At 47.2% G+C, this 19,732-nt stretch overlaps 1 protein-coding gene across 1 annotated transcript in view; it reads left to right on the top strand.

The window, feature by feature from the left end:
* SLC2A9 (solute carrier family 2 member 9) overlaps positions 1-19,732 on the top strand; it is a 208,545-nt gene that overhangs the window by 127,357 nt on the left and 61,456 nt on the right. Inside the window, exons 9-10 of the mRNA XM_068975521.1 lie at positions 15,754-15,855; positions 19,367-19,442. Coding sequence (XP_068831622.1) covers positions 15,754-15,855; positions 19,367-19,442 — 178 coding nt within the window. The remainder of the gene's footprint in view (positions 1-15,753; positions 15,856-19,366; positions 19,443-19,732) is intronic.

Here is a 19,732-nt window from a genome sequence, read left to right as displayed (position 1 = left end):
GTGGGGGGAGAAAGAGTTTGGGCTCTAGGGCCTGTGGCTCTGAATTCAAATCCTAATCATCTTTTTACCAGCTGAGTGGTTTGAAGGAAATTGCCCAAGATCTCTGAATTTCTTTACTCATCTTTAAAATGGGTACATAACCATGCCCACCCCTGGATGGCAGAATATCAACTCCCCAAGTGTCCACTTCCTAATTGCTGGAAACACACATAGGCTATTTTACATGGCAAAAGAGGTTTTGCAAATGTGATGAAGTCAAAGGTTTAGGATGGGGAGGTTATCCTGGATTATCCAGTAGGTCCAGGGTAATCACAGGCGTCCTTATAAGAGAAGCAGGAGAGCTGTAATCAGAGAAGGAAATGCGATAGTGTAGCGGAGGTGGTGTAATGTTGACTCTGAAGATGGTGGGAGGGGCCGCAAGCCAAGGAGTGCAGGCAGCCTTGAGAAGCTGGGAAAGGCGAGGAACAGATCCAGAAGGGACACAGCCCTGCCGACAACTGACTTTTTAAAAAATACTTTTATTTATCTGTTTATTTCTGACCACGCTGGTTCCTCATTGCTGTCGACAGGCTTTTTCTCTAGTTGCAAAGAGCAGGGGCTACTTGTTTCAGTGCCAGTGTTTCTCCAGAGAAGGCAATGGCACCCCACTCCAGTACTCTTGCCTGGAAAATCCCATGGATGGAGGAGCCTAGTAGGCTGAGTCCCATGGGGTTGCACAGAGTCAGACACGACTGAGCAACTTCACTTTCACTTTTCACTTTCATGCACTGGAGAGGGAAATGGCAACCCACTCCAGTGTTCTTGCCTGGAGAATCCCAGGGACAGCAGAGCCTGGTGGGCTGCTGTCTATGGGGTTGCACAGAGTCAGACACAACTGAAGCAACTTAGCAGCAGCAGCAGCAGCAGCAGCTTCTCATTGTGGTGGCTTCTTTTGTCGTGAAGCATAGGCTCTAGGGCACACAGGCTTCAGTAGTTGAGGCACCTGGGCTCAAAAGTTGCTGTTCCCAGGCTCTAGAAAGTGAAGTTGCTCAATTGTGTCCAACTCTTTGCAACCCCATGGACTGTAGCCTACCAGGCTCCTCTGTCCATGGAATTTTCCAGGCCAGAGTACTGGAGTGGGTTGCCATTTCCTTCTTTTCCAGGGAATCTTCCCAACCCAGGGATCGAACCTGGGTCTTCCTCGTTGCAGGCAGACGCTTTACCGTCTGAGCCACCAGGGCTCTAGAGCACAGCTCAGTAGTTGTGGTGCATGGGCTTAGTTGCACTGTGGCACATGGGATCTTCCTGGCCCAGTGACCAAACCTGCAACAACCGACTTTCGCTCCATGAGATCTGTTTTAGACTTGTGACCCCCAGAACTGTGAGAGACTAAATATATGTTTCTTTAAACCACTAAGTTTGTGGTAAATTTTTATAGCAGCCACAGAAAACTAATGCACCACCTTACAAAATTTGTCATAGAAACAAAACCCAAAGTACATGAAGGTCCGCTGGGTGGTCCTGACAGTCAGGATTCAGACATCTTTAGCCCCTTCCCTGGTGGCTCACATGGTAAAGAATTTGCCTGCAATGTGGGAGACCCAGGTTCAATCCCTGGACCAGGAAGATCCCCTGGAGAACGGAATGGCAACCCACTCCAGGGTTCTTGCCTGGAAAATTCCATGGACAGAGGAGCCTGGTAGGCTACAGTCCATGAGGCCACAAAGAGTCAGACATGACTGAGCGACTAACGCTTGCCCCTTTCCAAGTTCTTATTACCTTGTTTCCAAATATATACTTACTATTCCTCCAACCCTGGGCAGTAATTGCCTATCAAAAGGACTTGCCAAGTTTTTTTTCTTTTTTTCTCCTTTCTTCTCACTGAGATTTTTGACAGTCTATTAAAATGGCTTTGGGCCCTAAAAACACCAAGAAAGACATTTTTGTTCATTTGATCTGCAATTAATTTCAGCTCCTGGCATTGCCAGTCAACTTGGGCAGCTGTAAATAACTGCCATCTTGCAGAAAGGGCTGGTTTTCCAAATTGCTCTTCTTGAAAGCATTAACTCTCTGATGAGTGAGGGTCCACGGAGTGTCACTCAGGCCACGTGAGCCCGAGGGTCCGCTGCCACGTTGCTGGCTTGTGGAATTCGAGACATTCCATTAAGGGATGCATTTTAAATCAGGGGAAGCAGAATTCACATAAAGCACTCTTACTCCTTCCTCAGTAAGCGTTTGCAATTGTCAGGGAATGGACTATGTCATCAACCTGAAGTTAAAAAGAAATCTACTGATTTCCACCACCCACTCTGCTTCCCAGCAAGTCTCACAATTTCATCATCAAAACCTTGAGTGTTTCCTTCAGTTTCAAGCCCCAGATCAACTGCATGTTAGAGGAGAGAGTGGGTGGAAGTGATGCTGCAGTGTGATGTGGTCCCCAGGCCCTGCACTTACCAGCTGGGTGACCTTGGGCCCATTATTTAGCCTCTCTGGGCACCAGTTTTCCCTTGGAGTAAGTGGGGGGGTGAGAACAAATCCTAATCTAAACAGGTTTATCCTGAGAATCGTACAGTAATTCACAGTGCTTGGCATGGAGCAGGCACTCAATAAATGCTCATTATCGTTATAGTCTGAACTGTGTCCTCTGAAAATTCATATCATGCAGTTCTAACCCCTAGTACTTTAGAATGTGACCTGACTTGGAAAGAGGGTCATTTTGGATGTAATTGATGGAGCTCATACTGGAGCCAGGTAGACCCCTCATCCCATGTGCAGGGGGCATGAGTTCGATCCCTGGTTGGAGAACAAAGGTCCCACATGCCACGTGGCTGTAAAGCGAAAACAAAACAACCTTGCCGGCAGAGGGAGCCGCCAGAAGGAAGGCCTGCATCAGTCAGACCCCGGCAGGAGAGGGCCGACCCAGCCCAGTGAACAGGAGGGGCCGGAGGGCAGATTAACTCAGCATGGGCAGATCTGTAGGGTTAGGGGACCACTCATCAGGACCCAGCAGCCGCAATGTGCTGGTAGGATGGGAACCAAGGGGCCAGCAGCTGGTCCCACTCCCTTCCTCCTGCTGATTTCTTATAGGAGCCGTATTTGCTAACACCCTCTGGATTTCCCTGGTGGCTCAGATGGTAAAGCGTCTGCCTACAATGCAGGAGACCCAGGTTCAATCCCTGGGTCAAGAAGATCCTCTGGAGAAGGAAATGGCAACCCACTCCAGTACTCTTGCTTGGAAAATCCCATGGACAGAGGAGCATGGTAGGGCCATGGGGTTGCAAACAATTGGACACGACTGAGCAACTTCACTTTTTCTGGAGGCAGAGGGCAAGGGGGCTACTGATCTGATCTTGCTGGTGTTCCTCCAGGACACGTGGATCTGGAGAGGCGGGTGGAGGATGTCTAGAGTGGGCTTTGTGCAGGTGCAGGAGTGTGTCTGCAAGTTAAAGGGACAGCTTGGGGGGCCGGAGGGGCTGGAGGGAGTGCAGCCAAGGGTGTCGAAGCAGGGTGTCTTGTTGCATTTTAGAAGGACCTCTCTGGCCACTGTAAACAGATGTGAGCAGGGGTGGTGAGGACAGAAGCAGGGAGAGCGTGAGGAGGCTTGAAGAGAGGCTGCTTTGCCCAGTGAATCATCAGACTGAAGGTGCTCTGGCTGGCCTCAAAGCTGAGTTCATTCAATCCTCCTGACATGGGGAGACTCTTCCATCGACGAAGAACGATTCTGCAGTATTTCTTTGGGCCACAGCTTGGCAGGAAGAAACAACCCCCCACTTCCACTAAAAAGACTAAGTCCCCAGTTTATCTAACAAAGATTTCAGAAGCTTAGCAGAGGAAGGGGCCTCATCAACCAAAATCAAACCATGCTTCGAAATAAGATGGCTGCCCCGGGTGCCTCCAAGTGGGCAGCACCCACCAGAGCTGAGAAGTTAAAATTCTGGCTAAGCAGCTTTTCATATCTGGTGCTTACATCATCATTCAAGAAGCACTGACGTACGCTACTGCCTGGTGAGAAGAATGCCTGTGGACATGGGGACCCTCGCATTCTGAGAGCTCCTCCTCATGGGTGGGAGCATTGGAAGGGGAGCCAGGAAGCGGGGTGCAGAGTGAGGGCCCAGCATCCCCAAGCAGGCGAGTAGTTTTGCACCAGGAGCCCATTTCTCCAAAGTATGCCTCCCACCTGGGAAGCCCCGGGGGCTTAGCGGTCAAGAATTCTCCTGCAACACAGGAGACGCAGGTTCAGTCCCTGGGTCGGGACGATCCCCTGGAGGAGGGCATGGCTACTCACTCCAGTATTCCTGCCTGGGAAATCCCATGGACAGAGGAGCCTGGAGGGCTACAGCCCATGGGGTTGCAAAGAGTCGGACACAGCTTAGCGATCAAAAAACAATAACAAACCCACTCCCAACTCTTGATACCTTTTATCAGGTGGCTCTGTTTCTGAGTTTGGCCGAGGACGTTCTTGAAACCCACCTGCTGAGTGCCTAAAGCTTTATTTCCCACCAAACCTCTTCTGATTCCCTCCCCATCACTCCAGTAGCTTCCTTGGGCTCCCCCATATCTGGGTTTTCCCACAGCGTCCCCCATCCAAGGGAGGAAAGCAGGGGTCCCAGGCTCCAGATGTGGGAGCACTGACTCCCAAGTCTGCTGGCCAGTCTGTCTTTCTCAACTCCTTTATGAGCTATTTTTTCCCCATTTGCCCAAAGCTGAGAATGGTTTAAGTTATGATCATAAACCTCTTAAGATTTATCACATTTTACTTTCCCAAGAGAGGCAGGAGGGAGGGGCGTGTTCCCCTTAGAAGCTACAGAAGCTCTGGCCTGGAGCCATTTCTAAAGTGACTCAAGAGGAGAAGGTCCTCCCAGGACTTGAAAACCTGGAGAAGCCTGGTCTGCTGGCATCCTCTGCTGCCATTTGAGCGGGTTCCCATCCAAGTCTGATTTTGCCCTCTGCTTGAAATGTCTCATGACCACTTGAATTTATTATACTTAAGGGTCATTTGACCACCCTGGAATAACAATCATTTTGAAAGTTACTTTCTTCATTTCTCATACCTTTGGCCCAAACAGAGATACATGTCTCACAAACATTCAACTTTGAAATAGAAATTTCCAAACAAAGGGCTTCCCTTGTGGCTCAGCTGATAAAGAATCCACCTACAATGTAGGAAGCCTGGGTTCGATCCCCGTGTTGGGAAAATCTCCTGGAGAAGAGAAAGGCTACCCACTCCAGTATTCTGGCCTGGAGAATTCTATGGACTGTATAGTCCATGGGGTTGCAAAGAGTTGGACACGACTGGCGACTTTCATTTTTCCAAACAAAATTTATGTTTCAGTGAATTATTTTTAACATGCAATTTAGAGAGAGTGTTTTTCAAGTAGAAAATGATTTCTGTGACCCTGTCTTCTGAACATGGACTTAAACTCGCAGATAACCAGGGTCTCTGCTTCTTTTCACACTGAGATTTGTGAAGGCAAAGATTAGGTTAGCACTTGCCTATTTAAAACAGAAGTACTAGCAGTTAAAAGTAATATGGAAATTTGACATTTTTTCTCATGCAGTCTGTGTTGGCTTTCCTTTCTTGGCAAGAAAGCTGAGTCAGCAGTAATAACAAACACAGCCTGTGTTCCTTTCTCCCATCCTTCCATAACTAAAGCCTAACCAATAATCCAGCTTCTGTCTAGAGCATCACTAATTGTTGGTGTGGCAAGGGCTCCTCAGGGACCCCCACCATCCCCAAGTGTCAAGATCAAGGACAACCATTTGGGATACTGGGGTGCTGGCCTCTGTCTGGGAGGCATCTTTGTTCAGGTCATGCGTGTGTGTGTGTGTGTGTGTGTGTGTGTGTGTGTGTGTGTGACACAGCAGGTTTGAAGAAATGACGACAGTTTTGTCAAGCTGGATTTCTGCAGCCCCGGTCTGCATGAATTACCCTAGGCTAAGAGCCAGTCTATAATAAGCACCCAGTACATAGTTGCTTAATTGAGTGAGACTCAATTACAGCCATTTGGGAAAGGAGCATCTGCTAAGTAGATGGAGCGCTTTGCCTCTGGCTGGGATCCACATCCTCTGCCCTTGGCAGTCAGATCAGGTGCTCTGAAGGAGATGGAGACCCCAGCAACAGCTCTTCCTCTCTCTGAAGCCCTGCACACAGTCAGTGCACATGGCTGCTCAGGAGCAGGAAGTCAGGCCAGGCAAAGGCTGAGTCTGCAGGACCCAGCAGAATCAGAAAGGGCCCGGCCTGGAATAGGACAGAAAGAACATGGTGTATTTATATGTGTGCTCAATCACGTCTGGCTCTTTGTGACCCCATAGACTCTAGCCCGCCAGGCTCCTCTATCCATGGGATTCTCCATGCAAGAATACTGGAGTGGGTTGCCATGCCCTCCTCCAGGGGATCTTTCCAACCCGGGGAATCGAACCCATGTCTCTGGCATCTCCTGCATTGGCAGGTGTATTCTTTGCCATTGAGTCCACTGAGTGAACTTTTACCGGGGCCTGCCAACCCTGAAATGTCAGGAATTCTACCAACTGCTGAGTTCTTCAAACCCTAGACACTTAGCTGCAAACAGGCGACACAGTATAGACAGATTGACCTGTAAAATTCGTATAAAGTAATGTAAGTGAAGGGCTTCCCTGGTGGCTCAGTGGTAAAGAATCCACCTATAATGAAGGAGCTGCAGGTTCAATCCCTGGGTTGGAAAGATCCCCTGGAGGAGGGCACGGCAACCCACTCCAGTATTCTTGCGTGGAGAATCCCAAAGATAGAGGAATCTGGCAGGCTACAGTCCATAGGGTCACAAAGAGTCTGACATGACTGAAGCAACTGAGCATGCACAATGTATGTGAAATACTGTAAAGACACATTAAGTCAGATTTGAAAGCCATGATTGAGTCACATTTGAAATAAATGAAACTTCATTGTTATTGTTCAGTCGCTCAGTTGTGTCTGCCTCTGCAACCCTGTGGACTGTAGCATGCCAGGCTTCCCTGTCCTTTAGGCTCTCTTTTCCTTCCCTCCACCCTTTCCTTCTTTCTTCATTTGCTTCGTTATTTAACAGATAATATGCTAAGCCCCGCTCTCCATCAGACCTGAGCTCCCTGTATGTGTTTGCTACAGCTGCATAACAAAGTATCACAAACTGAGTGGCTTAGACACAGACCTCTCACCTTTCTGGAGGGTGTTCATTGGAAGGACTGATGTTGAAGCTGAAACTCCAATATTTGGCCACCTGATGGGAAGAGCTGACTCATGTGAAAAGACCCTGTTGTTGGGAAAGATTGAAGGCAGGAGGAGAAGGGGATGACAGAGGATGAGATGGTTGGATGGCATCACCGCATCAATGGACATGAGTTTGGGTAAACTCCGGGAGTTGATGATGGACAGGGAGGCCTGGCGTGCTGCAGTTCATGGAGTCACAAAGAGTCGGACACGACTGAGCAACTGAACTGAACTGAACAGAACAGAACTGAAGTCTGAAACAAGGTGCTGGAGGGTGGATTCCTTCTGAGGTGGAGGGAGGATCTGTTCCAGGATCGCCCTGGCATCTGGACCTTTGCTGGCAATCATTGGCTCCCCTCAGCTTGTGGAAGCATCATCTGATCCTGGCCTTCCTTGTCGCGTGGCCTTCTCCCTGCATGCGTGTCTGTGTGCATAAGGACACTAGTCATCCTGGATCAGGGCACTAAGGACCTCATTTGAACTTGATTACCTCTGTTGTTGTTGTCATTATTGTTTAGTTGCTCAGTTGTGTCTAACTCTTTTGTGACTGCATGGACTATAGCCCACCAGGCTCCTCTGTCCATGGGATTTCCCAGGGAAGAATACTGGAGTGGGTTGCCATTTCCTCCTCCAAGAGGTCTTCCAGACCGAGCAATCTAACCTGCATCTCCTGCCTTGGCAGGTGGATTCTTTACCACTGAGCCACCAGGGAAACCTGGTTACCTCTGTGAAGACCCTATTTCCCAAATCAAATGACATTCTGAGATACCAGGGGTAAGGCCTTCAACCTGTCCTTTTTGGGGAGGACACAATTCAACTCCTCCATTCCCCAGGGGCAGGGACTCTTGTCTCTCCTCTGTGCCCCAGTGCCAGGGCCTCCCACAATGAAGGAAAGAAAGCGTTGGGAAAGTGTGTACATTCTTTTCATAATTCTAGATGTTACTTTGTCTTACTGACAGTGAGGAGAGGTCATGTAGTACAGGGGTTAAGAGCAAGACTCTGGAACCAGACTGCCTGGACTTAAATGGTGGCTCTGCCTCTGTGTGACTTTGGGTAGGCTGCTAAACCTCTCTGAGCCTCAATTTCTGGATATAACAGAGGATGATAGTAGCATACCCTATTAGAATACCCTAATAGCATAATAGGGATATTATGAAGATTAAGTTATTGCAATATGTATAAAGGTGTCTAGAACTATGTCTCATACATTGTAAGTGCTGTAATGGCATTCCGTAGACAATAATCAAGGTAGCATGGTGTTGACAATAAGGATATCTACAGATCAATGGCATAGAATAAAATACAGAAATACAAAAGATGCCAAAGTAATTTAATGCAAATGATAGTCTTTATTAAGAAATGGTGCCATAAAAACTAGATAGTCACATCGGAAAAAAAAAAAAAAAAACAACTCTTGTCTCATGCTATAAGCACACAAATTAACTCAAAATTGACCATAGACTGAAACACAGAAGCTAAAATCATAAGACATCTAGAAGAGAACATAGGAGGAAGTCTTTGCAACCTTGAGGTAAGCAACGATTTCTTAGATGGGACACAAGAAGCATGAACCATTTTTTAAAACTGAAACACAATTGTGCAATATTATGTGAATTATTTTGGGCTCCAAAATCACTGCAGATGGTGATTGCAGCTATGAAATTAAAAGACGCTTACTCCTTGGAAGGAAAGCTATGACCAACCTAGACAGTATATTAAAAACCAGAGACACTTTGCCAACAAAGGTCCATCTCATCAAGGCTATGGTTTTTCCAGTAGTCATGTATGAATGTGAGAGTTGAACTATAACGAAAGCTGAACATAGAAGAATTGATTCTTTTGAACTGTGGGGTTGGAGAAGACTCTTGAGAGTCCCTTGGACTACAAGGAGATCCAAACAGTCCATCCTAAAGGAGATCAGTCCTGGGTGTTCACTGGAAGGACTGATGCTGAAGCTGAAACTCCAATACTTTGGCCACCTGATGCGAATAACTGACTCATTTGAAAAGACCCTGATGCTGGGAAAGATTCAAGGCAGGAGGAGGAGAGGATGACAGAGGATGAGATGGTTGAATGGCATCACTGACTCAATGGACATGAATTTGGGTTGGCTCCGGGAGTTGGTGATGGACAGGGAGGCCTGGTGTGCTGCCATTCATGGGGTCACAAAGAGTCAGATACGACTGAGCAACTGAACTGAACTGATGTGAATTTTGGTGGTGAAGCTTGTTTTTAATTGACCAATTGGATTTCATCAAAAGTAAAAGTAAGAGCTGGGGACTTCCCTGGTGTTCCAGCGGTTGAGAGACCACCTTACAGCGAGGGGAATGTGAGTTCGATCCCTGGTCAGGGAACTAAGATCCCATATGGCTCTAAGCTCACAGCTGCTGATCTGGAGTGCCACAACTAGAGAGTCTGTGTGCCAGAAGGAGAGATCCCACGTGACGCAGTGAAGATCCCACGTGAGAGATCCCGCATGACGCAGTGAAGATCCCATGCGCTGCAACCAAGATCTAATGGAGGCTAACTAATTAATGAGGCTTTCTAAAAAGCAAAAGCTGTGACTATTTAAAAGAGTGTTAATGAAATGGAAAGGCAAGTCAGAGTGGGGAATATTCACAAAGTACACATTCACATGGGACTTGAATCCAGAGTACGTGAAGAATTCTCAATGATTCAACAATAAGAAGACCAACAACCCCCTTGAAGATCAGAAAACTGAATAGACACTTTACAAAAGAAACTATCAAAAACCACCATGAACAGATGAAAATTTGCTCAACACCGATAGTTGTCAGGGCAATTAAAGCTAAAACCCATAAAGAGACACCACAACTCACCATAAGGATGAATAAAATTAAAATGGTGAAGAGTACCAAATGGTGCTGAAGATTTGGAGTAACTGGGACTTTAGTACACTGCTGGAGGGACTTTAAAGTGGAAAACAGTTTGGTAGTTTCTTGTCAAGTTTTACTCATACAACCTAGCCATTTTCTCGTAAATATTTACCCAAGGGAAATCAAAGCACACATCTATACAGAGACTTGAACACTGATCTTCATAACAGTTTTATTCATAAGAGCCAAACTGGAAATAGCCCAAATGTCTGTCAACTAGTGAATGGAGAAACAAATTGTGGTATGTCCATTCAATGGAATACTACTGAGCACTAAACAGGAATAAGTTACAGATGTACACAACACAGATGAATCCCAAAAGTATGTTGATGACCAGTATGGAAATATCATCTCATCTAGACTAATCTAATCTATACTGGTGGGAAGCTATCAGCGGTTGCTTGGGGCCAGGGAACTTTGAAATGACAGAAATGTTCCATATCTTGGTGTGGTCAGTGCTTTATTAGTGTGTAAGTCTCACAAAACTTACCAAACTGCACATTTGAAACAGGTACATTTTATTGAATCTAGCTACACATCAACCTAACACGAAAAAAAGGTTTACCATATTTATTCCACCACTGTGGAGTGGGTAGTAGGTGAAGGCAAATGGCTGCTGAATAGATGAGTTACCCTGGCTCAGGGGTCCCCAGAGGGACTGTCTTTAAAGCATCAGGAGGCTAACAGTTCATCCCTAGCTGACACCAGTAGCCTTCAGAGGCTGCTGTTCACCTTGAGTTCATGTCTTCACTAATGATTTCCATGTTGAGTGGAAATACCATGTTTAGTCTAATCCCTTTTGACAGGATGCACTTCAGTGCTATTTAAAGAAGGAGGAAGAGAGCCCTGGAGACTGACCCTGTTTCCCACTAGGATGGAGAGGGTTTCCATCTTTTCTTTGTTTCACAGACATTTCCTTGGCATCTTCCTAAACCATTTACAAACTGTTTCCAAATCAAAGACGATGTTTCCAGCTTTACTTTGGCTCAGGTTCCTGGTTCATGCAGATACTTTAGTGAAAAGAAGCAGCCAGATCCCCCCAAAGCACTTGAATGTTGGCATGATGGTATGAGAGTGGGTCTTGGCTGCTTTGTGCTTGGGGCACACTTGCTGACTGAAATCGATGATTGTGCCTTTAAAGAAACTAAAATAAAAAATACAAATAATGGAAAACATCCAACACAGTGAAGTCAATAACAAGTTCAGGTGTGACAATGCATCAATCTCAGTGTAGCAACCTCCCAATGTCTCCCAATGACTGTGACAGTTGTCATGGTAACGGCTCTAGTCACTTCTGCGCTCTATCTCTGGCTGCACTAACTGAATCCTCTAAGATGCTTATGAGGTGAAGCCCATGGATAGCCCAATTATGAGCAGCCTGCATTTCCAGTGCCAGCTGTAACTTTGGGTTTGACCCCATTAAGCGTAAGAATGATTATGACATTCTTAGGCTGTAGCAGAAACACACTGTACAGGGTGATGAAAATTTCCCAGTGCAGGTATTGAAAATCATGGATGCTTGGGAAAGAGTCAAGACTGGATTGGTGACTCAGGGAGTAGGGGTTTGCATCTTAAAGTGTTAGTTAAGTCTTTTAACCCTTTTTTAACTTGGAAAAGTTCATTGTAGGACTTCCCTTGTGGTCCAGTGCTTAAGAATCTGCCCGCCAAGGCAAGGGACATGGGTTCAGTTCCTGGTCTGGGAAGATTCCACATGATACTATGCAAACTAAGCTCTTGCACCACAACTACAGAGCCTGCGTGCCTAGAGCCCTTGCTCTACAATGAGAGAAGCCACCTTGCTGAGAAGCCTGTGCAAAGCAACTAGAGACTAGCGCCTGCGCTCCACAACCAGAGAAAGCCCATGCACAGCAAAGACCCAGCACGGCTAAAAGCACATTCATCAATCAAATTCTTTTTTCCCTTAATATATATATTTCATTGAAGTATAGTGGACTTACAATGTCTCAGGTGCACAGCAAGGTGATTCAGTTATACACATACACATACAATATTTTTGAAGTTATTTTCCATTTATTATAAGATACTGACTATAGTTCCCTGTGCTATACAGTAAGCCTTTGTTGCTTGATGCATATCTATTTTTTTTAATTAGAAATTTAGCATTCTATTCAAACTAAGTCAAACAAGTGAAATCAACATGTCATAAATTTTTAGGTGAAAATTCATGAGTTTCCTAAAATATATATATTATACATATTATATACAAAAGCTTTTCTATTACACTTGATAAAGGCTTGAGAAAGAACATCCAAAAAAAAAAAAAGAGATGGAGAAATTGGCAAACATAAATTAAATGTAATGGAAGCACTGCGTATGAAGTAGAAAAAGTGAAACAACCTAGACATAAGTAAAAGATACCTGGCTGCTGATTTATAAAGCTCATTGCAGAAAACTTAGAATTCTAAGACAGAAAAATAATAAGTAAAATCACAATCACACATTATTCCCCCAACCACAGTTTGCCATTACAAACTATTTTAGCATCTATTTTCCCAGAATGTATTAGTTTCATATAGCTGAAATTTACAAAACTGTTGATGTCTCTATAGCTTTATGCCCTACTCTTTTCGCTTAAAAGTATATCCTAAAGATTTTTCTGTTATTTTAAATTCTTTGAAAATGTGTGAATCCCTACACAATTGTCATGGAGATGTTCCAGTGTTTATTTAACTAATTCAATTGTTGATGGACCTCTAGATTTCTATTTCCTTAAGAACATGCCTGCCAGGGCAGGAGACATAAGAGACATGGGTTTGGTCCTTGGGTTGGGAAGAGCCCCTGGACAAGGGAATGGCTACCCCGCTCCAGTATTCTTCCCTGAAAAACCCCATGGACAGAGAAGCCTGGCGGACTACAGCAGAGTCCGACATGACTGGAGCCTCCGGGCACATAAACAACACTATGAAGAAGATCTTTGTTCATAAAGTTTTGACCAAATGTCTATTTCCTTAGGATAAATATCCAAAAGGTGAATGACTGAGTTAAAGAGCAGAGCTATTTTTCAAACATCCCTGGGCGTAAGAGAGCATTTACCCCACTTTCTTATCTCTGAGGAGCTCTGTGTGACTTTTGACAAATCCCATAATCTCGCTGGACCTCTGATCCCGGGTGTCTCCGATCTCCATCCCCACCTCCGGGACCCAGCTTCCCTCCATGTTGCTCTGGTCCTGGCAGCCCCTCTCAGGTCCTCCCCTTTGATGGACTCAGTTCATGAAAGCTTGGAGAGGACAGATGACTTAGACGCATGCCCTTCTCTCTCTCTAGAACTTTCCCAGCAACTGCTAATCTTTGCTTCCTCCATGGCTCTCACTGGGCCTGGCTTCTCATGGGGGAAACCTTCCACCTTCATCTCCCTCTCCTCTGAGAAAGGAGAACCATCATACCTGCCTTACAAATATAAACCTTCACTCCATCAGCAAATGTTGGCTCCACACCTACCAGGTGGTCTTCTAGGTTCTGGGAAAACAAAGATGAAACTTCTAGCCTTCAAGAGAGGAGGAGAGTCAGCGTACAGGGAGGAAGGTGCTGAGCATCCAGGTGCATCCGTGCGCTCTTACCAAGTGGAGCTTTGTTTATTCTGCTGGGGAAAATATTAATGTCTTATGGACCAGGAAAGACTATAGACGGTGCCTGCCCTGCCTCCTGCCAGCCTCATGACCTTAACCAGTTTTCCAAAGCCTCTGTGTTGGTTCCCTTACCTCTAAAATCAGACAAATAATAGAACCTATTTTAATTTTTAAATTAAAAAACTTTAACTGGTGTATAGTTGATTGACACTGTTAGTTGTGTTAGTTTCTGGTGTATAGCAGAGTGATTCAGTTATACACACACATTCTTTTCATGTTTTCCTTTTCCCATTATGGTGCATCACAGGGCACTGAACCTCTTTCCATGAACTCTATAGTGAGACCTTTTTGTCTATCTATTTTATGTGTAGTGTATCTGCGAATCCCACACTCCCAGCTTATCTCTCTCTCACCTCTTTTCTCCTTTGATAACCATCAGTTTGTTTTCTACATCTGTGAGTCTATCTCTATTTCATTAGGTTCATTTATGTCATATTTTAGATTCCACAGATAAGTGATATTATACGATCTTTGTCTTTCTCTTTCTGACTTACTTCACTTAGTATGATAATCTTTAGGTCTGTCCAAGTTGCTGCAAATGGCATTATTTCATTCTTTTTATGGCTGAATAATATTCCATTGTGTATGTATACATATATATTTTTTTGAAGTCGCTCAGTCGTTTCTGACTCTTGTGACCCCATGGACTGTAGCCCGCCAGGTTCTTCCATCCATGGGATTTTCCAGGCAAGAATACTGGAATGGCTTGCCATTTCCTTCTCCAGGGATCTTCCCAACCCAGGGATTGAACCCGGGTCTCCAGCATTAAAGGTAGATTCTTTACCACTGAGCCACAAGGGAAGCCCATATATATATATATATATATATATATATATATATATATATATATATATATCCATTCATCTGTTGATGGACATGACACTTGCTTCCTTGTCTTGGCTATTGTAAATAGTGCTACTATGAACATTGGGGTGCATGTATCTTTTCAAATTAGAATTTTCTCCAGGAAAAAAAAAAAAAAAGATCAAACAAGTCAGTCCAAAAGGAAATCAACCCTGAATAGTCATGGGAAGGACTGATGCTGAAGCTGAAGCTCCAATATTTCAACCACTTGATGCAAAGAGCCAGCTCACCAGAAAAGACTCTGATTCTGGGAAAGATTGAAGACAAAAGGAGAAGAGGGTGGTAGAGGATGAGATGGTTGGCTAGCATCACCAGCTCAGTGATCATCAACTTGAGCAAACTCCAGGAGATGGTGAAAGACAGGGAAGCCTGGCGGGCTGCAGTCTATGGGGTTGTGAAGAGTCGGACACAACTTGGCGATGAACAACAAGAACCAACCAGAAAGCTCTGTGCCCAGGAGTGGGATTGCAGGGTCACATGGTAGCTCTATTTTTAGCCTTTTGAAGAACTTCCATGCTGTTTCCCATAGTGCCTACACCAGTTTCCATTCCCGCCAACAGGGTAAGAGGGTAACAAACCACTTCATGAAGCTTCAGTGCCAGTTAAATGAATGGACACATAGAAAGACTGCGCCTGGCACATAACAGGTGCTTGACAAATGGTCATCAGTTTCAATCACCCACACTCACCCACGACCATCAGGAAAGAGGAGCGACAAAGACACAGCAGCATCGACTGACTCAGGGGCCAGTTAGAGGCAGGAGGCGGGAACTTCTCTGCCCACTCCCACTCCAGCGCCGTGCCCTGGGAGTCTACCCACAACACACGGGGTAGAGGAACAGAGAGCAATTGCCCTCCACCTGCCCACTGGCTCCCTAGGCGGGGGAAGGGCTGGGCAACTACGTCCCTTCTGAGGATAAACCCACCCTCCCCGATGAGGAAGATCGGGAGGAAGGTGAAGGTATGGACACACAGCCCGTGCTCACGATTTGTGGCTTTCTTCTCCCTCCTTCTCTGGCTGTGGCCATGGAGGAAGCAGCCGGGGGTCTCCAGGTCGGAGCCATCCTTTAGCCATGCCCCCAGTGTGGTTCCCCAGCAGCACGGGTCCCCTTCACTAGCTGACCATCTCTCTCTGACCCTCACCCAGGCCTTGGTCATCGAGCGTGTGGGACGGAGACCCCTCCTCATCGGTGGCTTTGGGCTGATGGCCCTCTTCTTTGGGATTCTCACCATTACCCTGACGCTACAGGTGAGAGGACATGCCTGTCCTTTCCCCAGGGAGTTCAGGATGGGCGTGGCTTTCGGCCTCGTATTGTGCGACCATTGGCTCGGGAAGTCCGTCCAGTCTATAGGCAACCCTTGTAGTGTGGAGTTCCCAAGGGCATCTCAGCTTTGAAGCTGCGGAGCACCCTTGGGGAAGGATGTTAGTAATGGGTCCTTGGACTGGGGTGGGGGCCGGGGAGGGGGAAAGAAGAGACCTGACTTCTGGTCCTGTTGGGAAGTCACTAATGAGCTGTGTGATCTTGGGCAAGATCTGTCCCCCTCGAGCCTCAGTTTACCCATCTGTGGAATAGAGGAGATTGCACTAGATGTCTCCGAATGTGCCCCCTCCAGCTCTCATGCTCCCACTCATGGTGGCTGGCACGGCCCTATGAGACTCCTGTGCAATTACCACATTGATGCCCATGGGTACCAGCAGGGGCACTGGAGCCAGCTGCCTAATGGGAATCCTGAATGTCCCACTTACCCTCCATGAAACTTTTGGCAAGTCACTTAACCTCTCTGCTCCTCAGGGCCCCATGTCTAAAATGGGATGGTTACCCTATGCCCAACCCATCCTGACCTCCCCGGGGAAGGGACAGGTGGATCCTCTCACTTGCAGCGCGAGGATTAAATAAGACATGCATTTGAAGTGCTGCAAACAGTGCCCAGAGCATAGGAAGTGCTAAGTGAATGGCTCTTTGTGGGGGGAATGGATGGAGCCATAGCTAATTCTTATGAAAGTGGTATCTTTTCCTTTAATGGTGATGAGGAAACTGAGGCATACATCTCAATGAAGAAGCTGCCCAAGCTTCCACAGCTGGGCAAGGGCAGACCTGAGGTCAGATCCCAGGATCTTGGGGTTTCCTCCTGCTCCTTGCACTGCTCAGGGAAGCCTGTGTTCACTGAGCATTTACGCCATGCCTCAAGCTCATCTCAGCCCTATGGGAAGTGTGGGGCGAGGTCACAGTGGTCAGTAAGAATTTGCACTTTTCAAAAATGAATCCCTGAATGGAAACCACATGTGATGGTCACCTGCCAAAGGTCTTAAGGTCCCCACATGTCTAGAAAAAGGCAACGTCAGCGTGCTGGGCTTCCCAGGTGGCATTAGCGGTAAAAAACCCACCTGCTAATGCAGGAGATGCAAGAAACGTTGAGTTCAATCCCTGGGTCAGGAAGATCCCCTGGAGGAGGGCATGGCAACCCACTCCAGTGTTCTTGCCTGGAGAATCCCCATGGACAGAGGAGCCTGGTGGGCTACAGTCCATGGGGTTGCACAGTCGGATACTACTGAAGCGACTTAGCACATGTCTGAGAGACAATACCTTGTCCTTCAAAAAGGAGTTGCTGCTGGGCATGCTGACCATGCAGGAGGTGGAAATCTCTTCCTTGGGGTCATGTGCTGGCAGAGACCTTCCTTCCCCACCACCAGACAGGGCTGTCCTGGACAAAGAGTCTCATAGGCTCCTCGGACCAACCAAGCTGGATGCTCTGGGTCATAGTCTTTCTGCAGAGTGAGTCAGATGTCTGGAAGGGCCACCTGGAGCATGAGAACCCCTCTGGGCCTCACCCCACAAGGTCTCAGAGCTCTTCCCTGCTCAGCTGCCCTCATTTCCTCTGTCGCCCCAGCCCTGCTCCCCAGCAGCTGCCCACAAAAGAGCCTGGCTCTTTCCTCTTCCCAAGGCCCTCCTTGCTCAACTGGCTTCTTGCTTTCTGAGACTCTGGCTTCCTCCTGGATACCCCCTCCTCCAGGAAGCCTTCCCTTACCCTCTGAGTGAAGCACCCTCCTCTGTCTTCCCCAGGATCCCAGGGGCAGACCTAAAACACTGATTTACACACAGCCTTGGCTTTCACTGTTCAGCCATCTCTCTCTACCAATGGACAGTGAGTTGTGGGGGTGAGGACCATGCCCATATCATTTCTACATTTCCACCTCCCAGCAAGGCACCCAGGAGGACCCTGGAATAATCTGTCAGATGGATGGAGGATAGATGGATGGATGGATGGATGGATGGATGGACAGATGGATGAATGGATGGATGAATGGATGGATGGACAGATGGATGGGTGGATGGACAGATGGATGATGGATGGACAGATGGATGGATGGACAGATGGATGGATGGATGGATGAATGGATGGATGACAGATAGGTGGACAGATGGATGAATGGACAGACAGACGGATGGATGGACAGACAATGGATAGATGGATGGATGGATGGATGGATGGATGGACAGATGGGTGGATGGATGGATGGACAGATAGGTGGACAGATGGATGGATGGACAGATGGATGGATGGACAGACAATGGATAGATGGATGGATGGATGGATGGATGGACAGATGGGTGGATGGATGGACAGATGGATGGACGGATGGACAGATGACTGGATGGATGGACAGATGGATGGATGGATGGATGGATGGATGGATGGATGATTCAAGGCACCAGACTAGTGGGCTTCTCTTGGCATGGAAGGACTGTTCTCCCCTCTCCCCACTCCCCTCCACCCTGGAGGTCCACACTGGGCTCTCCTGTGCCTCTGTGCCCTTGCCCATGGGGAACCCTCTCCTGGAAATCTTTTCCTTTCCTTTTCCTCTTGCCTGACTTTGGCTCAGCCTTCAAAGGTGCGCACAGACTCCTCTCCTCCCTGAGTCTCTCTTAGACTGGGCCCAGGTGCCCCAGCACCTCCACACATGCTCACCTCTGCTCATCAGGTCCCAGCAGTGGTGACAGTAGGTTGCCATCATCACCGTCCAGTCTGCTAGAGCAGAAGCGATTTCCTAAACTTCTCTCCCACCCAGCGTGAAGCCACCACCCCCACCTGCCAGACCAGTGACAGCCCCTCCAAGCATATTTAATGACATGAGTTAACTCATCTCACACCTTGTCAGGACCGCAGAAGGAGAGATAGAGTGTTTTATATGATAATAGAGACTGGCTTAGAGAGAATTTTTTTAAAGTGAAATTGCCTGTAAAATTTTCTCATATTGCCTGCTTCCAGTTAAGCCCTCAAATGGTGTTATTCATTTCTCTACCACTTATATGCTGTGCATGAGCAGTTGCTCAGTCGTGTCTGACTCTTCAAGACTCCATGGACTGTACCCCACCAGGCTCCTCTATCCATGGGATTTCCCAGGCAAGAATACTGGAGTGGGTTGTCATGCCCTCCTCCAGGAAATCTTCCCAATCCAGGGATCTCCTGTTTTGGCAGGCTTATTCTTTACCACTGCTCCACCTGGGAAGCCAAATGCTGGGACTTTGCTAAATGCTCACAGGCATCATGCCATTTCACTGTGACATCTGTATGATAGACGGATGGAATGGCTTAGGGGTTATCATCATCCCCACATTATGGATACTGAAACTGAGGCTCAAAGATGTAAAGTGACCTGCCCGAGGTCTCGCAGGTGGATCAAGGAGCTGGGGGTGGGGGTGGTACCCAGGTCCACCACCCATGACTGCTTCCTCATCTGCCCAACTGCTCTCTCACAGGACCACGCACCCTGGATCCCTTACCTGAGTATCGTGTGCATTCTGGCCATCATCGCCGCCTTCTGCAGTGGGCCAGGTAAGGCTCTCTTCCTCACCTGCCAGCCTAGGGATTCATGATGCCACCAGGGCAGGGTGTTCTCATTGTACGGATGCGAAGCCTGTGGTCTGAGGAAGGGCAGGGGCCACTGGGAGTGGAGGGGGAGTAGAGAGTCCCCGCCTATTTAAATGCAGTGATTGTCTTGGTTTCCATCCAACTGATGGTCGGTAACAAGCTCACTCAAAGATGCGTAGATGGTGACATACTACAACATAGCGACCTTTAACAACTGGGAGAGCTGGGAGCTGGGATGAATGAAAGATGCTCAA

The sequence above is a fragment of the Capricornis sumatraensis genome, chromosome 7 (genome assembly GCF_032405125.1).
Source record: "Capricornis sumatraensis isolate serow.1 chromosome 7, serow.2, whole genome shotgun sequence".
Classification (NCBI taxonomy): Eukaryota; Metazoa; Chordata; class Mammalia; order Artiodactyla; family Bovidae; genus Capricornis; species Capricornis sumatraensis.
Note: the sequence above shows the minus strand (reverse complement) of the source record. Positions and strands in the feature narration are given on the sequence as shown.